Source organism: Lacerta agilis, chromosome 1 (genome assembly GCF_009819535.1).
Source record: "Lacerta agilis isolate rLacAgi1 chromosome 1, rLacAgi1.pri, whole genome shotgun sequence".
In the NCBI taxonomy this organism is placed as follows: Eukaryota; Metazoa; Chordata; class Lepidosauria; order Squamata; family Lacertidae; genus Lacerta; species Lacerta agilis.
In genome coordinates, this window is record NC_046312.1 from 9,952,549 (window position 1) to 9,965,382 (window position 12,834).

A 12,834-nucleotide genomic window follows, 5' to 3' on the forward strand; every position below is an offset into this window, starting at 1 on the left:
TGCACACACGCCCACAGAGTCACACGGTCGGTCTAACCTACCACCAAGAGTAGTGAGGATAAAATGACTGAGAGGGACCCCACACATTGCCTTGAATTTATTGGTGAACATACAGGAAGTCATGGGAGAATTATTATTTTTAAGCACTTCTGTCTTTTCAAATCTGGTACATAAATATTAGGCATTTTTATCGTTGTACAAATCCTGCGGAAACCAGACCAAGAGGACATTTTAAACAAAAACTCTCCAAACAGCGGTTCTTAAAAAGGAATTATTTCTCCACTAAAACTGTTTGGTATTGTTTCATTGCTTTGTGGCCATGTCTCTGTGTGTTCATATGATTACAGTTTGGGCATGTTTTCCTGTTTTCTTTTTAGAAAAAGGAGGTCCTCCTTCAGAGGTGGCAGACCAAGTACTCCTTAACCTTGGCAGCCGGGGAGAAGTTACTTGACGTGGCAAACCCCGAGGCAAGAATTGCCCTACAGCTCAACATGAGGCATGTGCAAGAGACCTGGAACAAAACCGAGCTTCAGCTGGAGAATATCAGAAAGCAGCTTCAGCGCACTCTGCAGGTATTTAGCATAAGAGAAGACCCGGGCGAGAGTTCGGAACCCCCATGTTCCTATAATGGAGTTTCCAAGCTGGTGTTGGTTCATCTTGAGAACAGGATGAAAGCAACATGTACATTTCGAGACACACACCCATCACAGATTGTAGAACAAAGCTTGTCCCAAAGGCAGTAAAAGGTAAAGGTAAAGGTACCCCTGACCGTTAGGTCCAGTCGCAGACGACTCTGGGGTTGCGGCGCTCATCTCGCTTTATTGGCCAAGGGAGCTGGTGTACAGCATCCGGGTCATGAGGCCAGCATGACAAAGCCGCTTCTGGCGAACCAGAGCAGCACTCAGAAATGCCGTTTACCTTCCCGCCGGAGCGGTACCTATTTATCTACTTGCACTTTGACGTGCTTTCGAACTGCTAGGTTGGCAGGAGCTGGGGCCGACCGACGGGGATTCGAACTGCCGACCTTCTGACCTGCAAGCCCTAGGCTCTGTGGTTTAGACCACAGCGCCACCTGTGATCTGAATCCACTCCTATTTTGCTGGCTCCTGAGATGTTACAAAGGCCTGAGTGTTTGCAAATGGTCCCCAAATCCTGAATGCTTCTGAATTTTCTTACACTAGCCCTGGCTTGGATGCTGAGTCGGGCAATGAGGCCTGAGTGTCAATTTCTACCTCTGCACACCAAGTTGCCCTGTCTAGTAAAGAGGACAACAAAATAGCTCAGGGCTTAGGTGTTACTAGCTTCATCCATCCTTTTAAGCAATGTCAACTGGCTTCCCTTCATGTCTTGCTTTTCCCCTCTTCGAAATTACAGACGTGGGAGAGCTGCAAAAGCCAAGCTGAAAACTTGGGCAACAGGTTGCAGGAGCTGAAGGCAAGAATAAAAGACCCTCTTCCAGCCCAGCATGATGAGCTTCAGGCCGCCAAGGAACACGTCAAGGTAGAGAAGACCCTGAATTGTCAATTCCTTCCCTAGTTTAGCTTTTGAAACCAAAAGATTGTTTCTCTTTTGCATTTACAACCCAACTTTTTCTCCATTGAGCTCAAGGTGTCGTACATGATTCCCCCTTCTCTCATCCTCAATGAATTCCCACAACAACCCTGTTAGGCTGTGAGAGGCAATGCCTGACCCAAGGTCACCTAGTGAACTTCATGGCCGAGTAGGGATTTGAACCCTGGTCTCCCAGGTCCTAGTCCAGCCTGACTGCCCAGAGGAGCGGAAGCCTCAAGTGCTTCTGGGAAATGGGCTTCCTCTATCCTGACTGTTGACTTCCTAATTTCTACAGGAGCCTTTCTCTTCTCGTTTGTTTTCGCCCTAGTAAATTTATGCAAGTTGAATGATTCGAGGCAGCTTTCCCCAACCTGGCGCCCTCCAGATGTTTTCAACTAGAGCTCCCAAATTGTAGCTCCACAACATCAAGAGAGCACCAGGTTGAGGAATGCTGATTCAAAGAATATCCACACTCCCAACTTCTGATGCTCTCAAATAGCATTGGAAAGCAGGTTTGGGGCACCATGCTGAGCTAGTGTAGAGCTAATGTTCTTGGAATTAAGGTTGCAAGCTAAAGTACTGCTTTGAGAGTGGCAGGGGCACTCTTGGTAAACTGATATAAGTCTTTGAAAAACAGGTATAATTCTGTTTAGACGCAAGCTCCTTTACAAGTTGGTTGTATAGGTTTTCAGCATGGCAGATCTGGAATGGGAAACACCAGCCTGTGGAGAAGGGTTTATACCTGTGCAGTTACAACCTCACCTTCTCCCTCCAATATCTGGAGCAGTTCTGTAGCTCCCTTTTGCCCCCTTAGGATCCACACAGTTCTGTTGCTTGTCAGATAAAAAGATGGACAAAAAAGAATAACTGTAGTCTGGGGCATAGGGCAGACTGTTTGCCAGTGTTTTGAGGAAATGAGTTCAAAAATGCTAAATGGCTCTTGATTTGCAAATGAATCCTGTGCAGATTTGCAATCTGAGGCTGCTACCTTGCATGCACTTTCCTAGGACATCTTGAAGAGTTACTTTCACATAAACTCAGAGAGGCTTTTGCCCAGGGGTCAGCAAACTTTTTCAGCAGGGGGCCAGTTCACTGTCCCTCAGACCTTGTGGGGGGTGGGGTGCGGATTATATTTTGAAAATAAAAGAAGAAGAAGAACAAATTCCTATGCCCCACAAATAACCCAGAGATGTATTTTAAATAAAAGCACACTTTCTACTCATGTATAAACTACCCATGCTTTTGCCGCACAGCTTTTAAATTCCAAAAGAGGCCTGGTATTTTGTTTTTTTAAAAAAGTTTCTCACAGCAACATAAACAACACTAGAGACCTGTGGCTGCTGGAAAGTCCATTTTCTTGAAGCATCATGGAAGTGTAGTTTTATGGCACGATAAATTGATCTAAGTTGTTGAGGTGGTGGTGGTGGGGGGGAACGACACAAAAACACTCTGCCGCTAAGCCTTCAAAGCATGTTTCCTTCCCCCCCCCCCACCTTGGAAATCCTATACACAGGAAGAAGCTCTACTGAACAGAATTGGGGGGGGGCTGTCTTGCTTCTGAGTAGACATGCATAGGAACAAATTTGTTGGTCTCTTAAGGTGCTACTGGAAGGGATTTTTTTATTTTGTTTTGACTATGGCAGACCAACACGGCTACCTACCTGTAAATGCATAGGTTTGTTCTACTAGTTTCAAGCAGTAATTGCATGAACGGGACCCCACCACAGATTCTCTCTCTCTTTAATTTCATTTTATTGGATTTCCCAAACATCTCAAGGATGTGGGATGGAATTACTGCCCCTTTCTGAAAGTTACAACTGCAGTTTGCAGTTTGCCACAGTGCGGTTCCTCTCTCCCCCCCCCCCACTTCCCATCTAGTCACAGACTGCTCCTATATGCAAATTCCCCTCTTCCTCCGCCTCCTCCCCCCCATTTCCCTTCCCCCTCCTACAGGCCAATCATAGGATTAACCAAAAGGTTTGGAGAAAAATATGCACACACACACACCTCTCCCAGAGCTTACTCTGAAAGGGTCTGTTGTTGTTGTACCCCCCCTCCCCTTTTGGTGTTTCAATGAAGGAGCTGGAGAAGTCGCTGGCCAACTGGAACCAAAACGCAAACAAACTTGGCAGCATGAAGGGCCTGGCTCACTACATCCTTGCGGAAGATGTGATGGTGCTGAAAGAGCAAGTAGAGCATTTGCACAGACAGTGGGAAGAGCTCTGCCTAAGAGTAAGTGGCTTATAGGGGCCGGAGGTTGTTGTTTCCCCGGCTGGGATTTCTGAAGGCAATTCTGGGGAGGCAGGAGGGAACCTTGCAAGCCTTCCAGTTTTGCACAAAGAGGCAGGAGAGATTTTGCTTGAGGGGTCTTAAAAGGGGTCTGGTTTTTTGGGGGGGGGGGCTGAGGGTAGTGTTTTTCTTTCCCTTCCTGAAGATGTAGTTTTATTGTGGCGAAAGTGTGCGAAAGAAGTGCCCCCCTCCTGTGTTATTCCCCCCCCCACAAAGTTCCCAGGAGAACTTCTCAAAACTTTTAAAACTGTTTTAGAATGCAGCAATACAGGGAGAAGCAAATTGAAATCTAGGGATTTATTTATTTTTGTTCAAAGCTTAAATACATATGCAAGTGATGAAAAGGTATTACAGTGTTCAGAGCGCCTGGTATTTTCATAGTTCTCAGGTAGCAGGCAGCTCTCTCTCTCTCTCTCTCTCTCTCTCTCTCTCTCCAAAAGAAGCTTAACTTTTTGAAATTTAATTTCGGAGAGAGATTACATCTGTGAATGCACTGCAAGCAGATATTGGAAACCTATTCACGTTATTTCCCTCGCCCGCACCCCAAGTAGTATTCGTGCAGTTCTAAAGCCATATGCAGTTTTGAACTGCATTGCATTTATTTATTTGTCTTATATACTGACTTAACAGGAAAGAGCTGTGCAAAGGAGCAAGTCAAGGCATAAATAGGAAACCAGGCACAGCAGAACAGGTTGATAGGAGAAACTGCCTTTGAGCTATGTAAGGAATCTACTAAAGGCAGCCTTGCAGAGGTAGCTAATCTAGGCCCACCTGGATGCTAGAGCGGAAGGGCCAAAGCATAAGTCCATTGGATGGGAGTTTGGGGGCCACCACTGAGAATGCCCTGAGTCTTGTAAATACTAGCTGGTTCCCTTACGATTCACAGCAACGGGTATTCAGAGGCATAACTGCCTCCAACAGTGGAGGTACAGCAGAAACATTTTGTCCAGTCCCCTCTTTTAAGCCATCCAAGCTGGTGCCCATACTGCTTCTTGTGGGAGCGAATTCACTGGCTTAGTAAGGTAATATTGCTGGCAGTAAGCAAATTTTAGCCTCTTGTTTCATGCATCCAGGTGAAACATGACCCTCTTGCTAACTTTGGTGCTTATTAAAAGCAGCTGCTGTGAAGTAGCGAATTCTTTAGCCAAGTCGTCGCCAACCTGGCGCACTCCAATTCTTTTGGACTACAAATCCCATCAGCCATGGCCAGCATGACCTTGCCACTGGGGACTAGTAGGAATGGTTAGCAAAGACCAGCCCAGACTATTAGAGGGGGGTGGAACCTGTTGTGTTGTGTTGTGTTGTGTTGTGTTGTGTTGTGTTGTGTGTGTATCTCACATGCCTTTCTATAGGAAGCAGCGTTCGAAACTCCCATTGTTCTAGGCGCATTTTGTGACAGGGAATTTCATTAGGATGAGCAGCTTCTGAGCTCTGGGTGCAGTACTGCACCTAAGATATCAGATAAAACTGCAGAGTGGAAGGAAAGAAGGAACTTTTTCTGCCTCCCCGCTTCCTGCTACTCTCCGAAGACTGGAGAGGGGGATCCTCTTAAAAATATTAGGGAGGTGGGCAGGGGAAGGACTAGACCATGTGAAAAATGAACATAATTTTCTAGCTGCAGTTCATTCATTTTCAGCTTTGTATTCTTGTTATAAAAAGTATGTCTAAACCTAGGTTTAAGGTGCTATTTAGCTCCTAGCTTTCACATCTCTGTTTCTAACACTGATAGGAAGATGCTGCCTTAGTGAAAGAAATAACAGATAATAAATATTTGGTTATCTATATGGTAATTTCATGTATTCAAAGTGCTACATGTATATTAAATTGTTGTAATCCCTATAATGATCTTGTAAAGTGGGTGAATATTATTACTGTTACTGTTATCCTTGTATCCCTGGAATGCCTTTACCAGGGAGATTCATATAGTTGCCGCTTTGTTTACCTTTAGGGAAACACTAAAAACTGCTTTACTCTGGTCTGCATTCAAGTGATTTTATGATTGTTCTAGTTAAGAAATGTTTTACCTGCTGCTGCTGCTGCTGCTGCTGCTGCTGCTGCTGCTGCTGCTGCTGCTGCTGTTTCAATGTTGTTAATTTTGGGGAGATTTTTTTTTTTACTGCTATTTTAAATTTTAAATGTTGCTTTGTTGTATTCTGCCTTGGGGGTGTGTGGGATAGTTCCTCTGGAAAGTGGCCTTGAAATTCATTTAATAACAACAAACAAACAACAGCTGCCAGTGGGTGGATGCAGATGGAGACGTCTGGGGCCACCCATTGTAACACACAACTAGTTTCCTGTAGACAGAGCTAAATCTTCAGGGCCAATGTTTGATCCTGGGTTTTCTTTGCATTGAGACGTGGAAAGGATATTTTGGGATGTATGTGGGGCAGATTATTAAGAGTTCAGGTTCTCTAATACACAATACACAAAGCGGGAAACGTGGATCATATGAAATCTTTCCTGTGTTTCTCACTCTGCAACAATTCCTTAAAAGCCAACAATTGCTTAATGATGCTTTTAAGAAAGAAAGAAAGAAAGAAAGAAAGAAAGATGTTACAACTTTTCCAAAAATATGGTAGCCGAGGCTCTTAGATATACTCCCCATAACTGTGTGAGTCTGGGTCCTAAATAGGTGGCAGCCTACATTGTTCTCCTGCTTTGTGTAGCAGAGAACCTGATCCTCTTATTACAGAATCGTAGAGCTGGAAGGGTCTCCGAGGGTCATCTAGCCCAACCCCCTGCAATGCAGGAATCTCAGCTAAAGCATCCATGGCAGGTGGCCGTCCAACCTCTGCTTACAAATCACCTAGGAAGGAGAGCCCACAACCTTTACTTGCTACCATTTTGCTCAGCATTGGAGCCTGGGGGCTGCCTCTGCCACTTCCATGCTTCCACAATGCCTCTGGGGCCTCGTCCTCATAGCACCGCTGCAAAGCAGTGCTATGTTGGAGCCCCCAAGGCATTAAAAAGCGTGCAACCACTCAGAGAGAGAACCAAGAGGAGTTTTCCACTCCATTGGATGGGATTTATCGGGGTGGTGATGGGTGTGTGTGTTTTAAGATCCCCACCCAACTTGCCCATGCCTCAGACTTGCTTTACATTCCTTTATGTTTTGGCCACACAACAAGTAGGTCACCATTATTCCCATTATACAAATTGGGGACTCAGGCCAGAGACATAATGATTTGCCCAAGGGGGAACAACCAGGCCATGGCAGAAACTAGAACCTGGGCCTTCCTCTCATGGCTCAAAGGTTTGCGACTGGCCAGCTGTCCTGATTCCTTGAAGCATTGGACAAAAGTCCCAAACAATCCTGGCAACTAAGGTGAAAATATTTGGTTCGTTAAACGTTTGAGGTGCAAAATCCAGCAATTAGCATGCCCCACTTGCTTTCTGAGAGATCGGCCTAAGCCGGAGTGTCCAACAGAAGCATATTGCATTGAAAACAATTCGCGGAAAAGGCCACAGACTCCGTAAGTATTTAAAAGCTAGGCAGTGCAGCTGTCCTGGAGAACCATGGAATTAACCAGCCAGATGCTCCTGCTGGAAGAGAGAGGAAAACAAATGGAGCAGACACAGTCGGGGCAGGGTACCAGGAGGTCAGGGGTTTAGCACAGGCAGGGCTAAAGTCACTGTTTCAATACAGAGGAAGACATAGGAGCACACAAACAGTCCACTTAATGAGCAGCTCAGAGGATGGAGATGCAGGTTACCTGCGACACACACCTGCTGCTGAAAATGGCAGCTGTGTGCCTGCTTTAACTTGGCTTCATTTAACATAACTTATCCTATGTTTGTTTTATGAAAGGGTTTCTGTAGTGTTCAAAAATATTACATTAAAACAAATCAAAATATACCGGGGGGGGGGGGGGCTGCACTTTGTAACCACAGTAAACAAAGAGGGGGAAAGTCACTTATCAGCTATCAATGGATGCCCGGTTGAGCAGAGATGTTTTTAATTTCCAACAGGTATGCATTACTGAGGGTACCTATCATAGCAATGTAGGAAGCTGGGTTTTAGTGAGTAAGACCACAAGTTCATCTAGCTCAGTTCTGTCCACACTGACTGGCAGTGGCTCTCCAGGGTTTCAGAAGGCTTTTGTCCACAAACTCTACCTAGAGATTCTGGGGATCAAAACTGGGGTCTTCCTCCTCTTGAAGAAAGACAATTGTGATAGCTCAGTTGGTTAGAGCATGGTGCTAATAACACCAAGGTTGCAGGTTCGATCCCTATATGGGACAGCTGCATGTTCCTGCCTTGCAGGAGGGTTGGAATAGATGAACACAAGTGCCCCTTCCAGCTCTACGATTCTATGATTCTGTAATATGTCAGAATATGATGCAACATAGTGGATATTGTATGTTTCCCAACACCTACTCTATATCATCCCCTGACTGGGGGTGGGAGTGGGGAACACACAATGGTTAATTGAAAAAAGCTAGGATTTATTAATCATGGCTATGTCAATAAACCATAGTTATGGTCCTAACCATAGTTGGTCCTAACCACAGTTTTCCAATTTCAAGTGCAAAAAGAAACTGTGGTTAGTTGATAATGGAAATGAAAGTTGCCAACACCCTCCTTGCAGTTTCGTCAGAGAAGGAGAGAGGAAGGAAAAGCAAATGAGCCTGAGGTTCATGCAGACCAGGTCACGGGCACCAGGGGAAAGCTGAGCTTGTGCTAATCATGATTTTAAACTCAAACCAAGGTTTGAGCTTCCAGGTGGATGACAAAACAATGCCAGAGGGAGAATGCAAAGCTCATGCACATTACTCTAAACTGTGTTTTATGTGCTATTGTGTGCATGGAACATTTAATATTTTGTGTGTTCAAGTTTCATATTTTGCTAACATGAAAAAGGGTCCCCCATTTTGGCAACTAAAAGGACTGGTGTCTCCGTGTGAGGAAATCTGGTGTTTTCTGGACCACCTTTACATCCCATTGTTGTCAACAATCTTGGTTGCCTTTTATTCATGGGGAAGATAAAATTTTCCAGCAAAGTGGAGGAATCGATTGCTTGAGAATTCTACCTTTTCTAGCCCAGCTTGTTGACATCATTTATTGTGGGAAAGAAACAGATGCGTATATTCAGCCTTGAGTTTTGGCTGCCTCCTGAGATATAACAAAGGCAGCTGTCATGTATATCCTCTTCCATAGGTTTCTTTGCGCAAGCAAGAGATTGAGGACCGGCTCAATGCCTGGATTGTGTTCAACGAGAAGAATAAAGAGCTCTGCGCTTGGCTGGTGCAGATGGAAAGCAAGGTGCTCCAGTCAGCCGATGTCAGCATTGAAGATATGATAGACAAGTTGGAGAAGGTAGGCAGGCTTTTTGCAAACTCCTAGCAACAGTCTAGCAAGTGCTTTAGATAAAAGGAGGACAGGCTTATCGTGTTTTATGCTTACCTGGGTGTTCCAGGGGGAAAAAAACACTCCCAAGATTCTGATCCACAGCTGTGGGCTTCAAACCTGCTGATTTGAGCCATCTGCTTTTTCCATAATGTGCTGTTCTCTAGTTTTCTGCAATGAATTGCCTCCAGGTGACCAAATTGGGAAGTTCTAGAAAGCCTAGTGGGAGTGGATCCCATAGCCATATCTTTGCACAGTGCAAACATCCCAATCAAGTCCAGCTTCCTTTTCCTAACATTAGCCAACACTCCAGTGGTTTCTGTCCAAAAGTGAATGGTGTTATGCTCATCTGACATCTAGTTGATCATGTCCCTGCTGCATACGAGGAGGCAAGAAGTGAGAACACCTTGGAAGAGCCCAGGGGCATAGCAAGGTAAATTGGTACTTGGGGGCAAAAAAAAAAATGTCACCCCCCCTCCCGAGCCATGGGAAGGTTAGGTGGTACCCGGTGCGGAAAATTTATTGTCAACCCCCCCCCCCCATTGATCCCCCCCACCCACAAAAATGGTTTTACGTTATTTCATATTTTCTTACAAAGGAATAATAACAAGTAATAATAATAATAATAATAATAATAATAATAATAATAATAAACTTTTATTTATATCCCGCCCTCCCCGGCTGAAGTCGGGCTCAGGGTGGCTAACATCAGATACATAACATTGGTATAAAATCAAACAATAATTAAATTACCTCCTAAAAACATCTCAAAATCAAATTAAAGTCTAATTAGATGGCTTTCCACAGGGTTAGGGTTGGGAACAGTAAGTGTTCTCTGAACTGAAATTTCAGCCTTCATGACATAGGAAAACAGCCAAGTGAACAGCTATTTTGGTGGAGGAGGGTCAAGATATTAACCGATATGCATGAAATTTCATATATAGCTATATAATCCCTAGTGTAGTAAGATAAGACCTTCGGAGCAGGCATTTAAAAAAACAAAACAAAAAACAAAAAAAATTGTTCCTTGATAATTTGTCACCTCCTCCATTATGGAACCCGGGGCGGCCTGCCCCCCACCCCCCCTTGCTACACCCCTGGAAGAGCCAATCCTGCCCCACTGCCCATGCTTTTGCATTGCATCAACCTCTCTACCACCTCCCTCTCAGTGTCCAGCAACCACCCAACAAAAGTCTGGTGAGTGGTGGTGCCCTATCACACTGCCCATTACTGTTTTGTTCCATGGAGAAATCTCTTTTTGTGTGTGTAGTAACACTTGCAATTGTTATTATTATTATTATTTGTTAGGACTGCATGGAGGAAATCAGCCTGTTTAGTGAAAACAATCTAGTTCATCTGAAGCAAATGGGTGAGCAGCTGATCAAGGCCAGCAACGAGAGCAAAGCCGCTGAAATAGACGAGAAACTCAACAAGATTAATGATCGCTGGAAGCATCTCTTTGATGTGATTGGAGGACGGTAAGGAAGGAAAGGCCGCCCTTTGTGAGTTTGGTTGGGACTGGAAGCAGAATGTGGCAGTGATTTTCACAAAAGACTCATGCAGAGATAGCAGCAAAGTTCTCAGGATGCTTCGTGCACTGCATTTGTTAGATGTTTAGATAAAATGTAAAGTGTGGATGCAGCAAATGCATGCGTTGTCTACAGGTGCCCTCCTCAGGTGTGATTGGTTTCTGGACAGCAGCTCTCTGTTAAGCATATAGTCCATTGTGAACATATGAATATAGGATGCTGCCTTTTACCAAGTGAAACAATTTGCCCATCTCATTCCTATTGTCTGCAATGATTGGCAGTGGCTCTGCAGGGTTTCAGGGGATGGTCATTCCCAGACTTACCTGAAGCTGGATTTAACTGCATCATGGATAGACTTGTCCTCAGCTTCTGAAGCAGGATTCAGATACTTGGATTTGGAGCAGAAGCCCTGAAATTATCTGTATATCAAAGTGGAGTGAGATGTGTTTCCCTTTGCCATCATTTCGTGCAGAGAGGTTTTTCCATTTGCACTTGACTTTCCACAAGCTTTATTTTTTTTGTTACAGGTGGGTAGCCGTGCTGGTCTGCCATAGTCGAAACAAAATAGAAAATTCTTTCCAGTAGCACCTTAGAGACCAACTGAGTTTGTTCCTGGTATGAGCTTTCCTGTGCATGCACACTTCTGAAGAAGTGTGCATGCACACGAAAGCTCATACCAAGAACAAACTCAGTTGGTCTCTTAGGTGCTACTGGAAAGAATTTTCTATTTTATTTTTTGTGGTATTCTTTTCATGGCTCATTAGAGTTTCTTTGCCGAAGCCTGTATCTTCTTCTTCATTTGAATGCGATTCACATGCTTTAACACAATTCCCAATGTATTATGGCGATGCATCACAAGAAGTCCTCTGCTAGCAGTTGTGCAAGAGTTCATTAATATGTTTTTCTCCTTCCATTCATGGCACTTCAGATACAACAGTGCAATCCTATGTATGTTTATTCAGGAGAAAGCCCCATTGAGTTCAATGGAGCTTATTCACAGGCAAGTGGCTATAGCAAGGATGGGTAAGCTATGTTCCTCCAGAGCTGCTGGACTAAAGCTCCCATCAGGCGCTGCCGTCATGGTCAATGACCAAGTTTCTTGAAGCACAGGATTCCAGCCTAAGCTATTCTTGGTTATATCCAAAATACTATGATCTTGGCATGTGTATTTACTGACAAACTGCATGAATATATATTATCTCTTTCTCTACCTTTTGCAGGTAGACAAGTTACCGGTAATACCCTTAACATTTAGGTATCATGCATGTCCACAGTTTTGCGTATGCCTGAGTTTTTGGAAGTTCGACAGATTTGGGATTGTTAGAACTCACACGTCAACACTGACCTGCTTGTCAAATTTCAGACAATTTAATATTAGCAGGATTGTCTACAAATGCCAGCTGATTGGTTGGGTTCCATGTGTTCTTCCATAACGGCATGTTATAGTTAACCAAACTAAATTATATCATTTAGGCATAATGATATGGCACAATGATAGGTGCAGACGTATTGTGGATGCATTTCGGTGGCAGCAAAACCAGTTCAAAAACTGTTGTCAGAACAGCGCTGCAGTAAACAACTTGCTTCACCTTAAACCAATAAGTGGGCTGAGACAGATGGGCAAATTAGGTGAGCTCTCCATTTAGCCCTTTGACATGCTTCTCGTAGTTCATGGAGACAAGCTCGGCTTTGCCATATGGCACCAGTTGCAAGGGGCCTTTTCGCGCTTCCATTGTGCCTGTAGTCGCTTGGCTTGTGCCGCTCTCAGAGGCTTTGTCTGTGCATGCAAGCAGCTGGAGTAGGCTGTGCGTCTAACCAGGAAGAGCTCTGGGAACTCAGTGCATCTGGGGGAAAAAACAGCAGCAGCAGCAGCAATAACAAAATAACATGCGGACATCTGCTCGCATTTAATTGTGATAAATGCAAATGAATTTCTGGGGTACTTCTGAAAGACTGCTTCACACAGCAATGTTTGGGATTCTTCCGTGGGTCGTGGGGGGAAGGGCTGTCTGGGGACTTGTGATGGCATACCGGATTAAAAGGGACTATAACCAACTGTTCCAGCCTCCTTTGGATTTGCATTAATTTCTTAAGGCTTGCCTGCATGCTATAATTCTG

At 44.5% G+C, this 12,834-nt stretch overlaps 1 protein-coding gene across 1 annotated transcript in view; it reads left to right on the forward strand.

The window, feature by feature from the left end:
- SYNE2 (spectrin repeat containing nuclear envelope protein 2) overlaps positions 1 to 12,834 on the forward strand; it is a 208,396-nt gene that overhangs the window by 166,249 nt on the left and 29,313 nt on the right. The window contains exons 90-94 of the mRNA XM_033172755.1: positions 378 to 572; positions 1,375 to 1,500; positions 3,631 to 3,783; positions 8,999 to 9,157; positions 10,496 to 10,665. Of these exons, the coding sequence (XP_033028646.1) occupies positions 378 to 572; positions 1,375 to 1,500; positions 3,631 to 3,783; positions 8,999 to 9,157; positions 10,496 to 10,665 (803 nt within the window). The remainder of the gene's footprint in view (positions 1 to 377; positions 573 to 1,374; positions 1,501 to 3,630; positions 3,784 to 8,998; positions 9,158 to 10,495; positions 10,666 to 12,834) is intronic.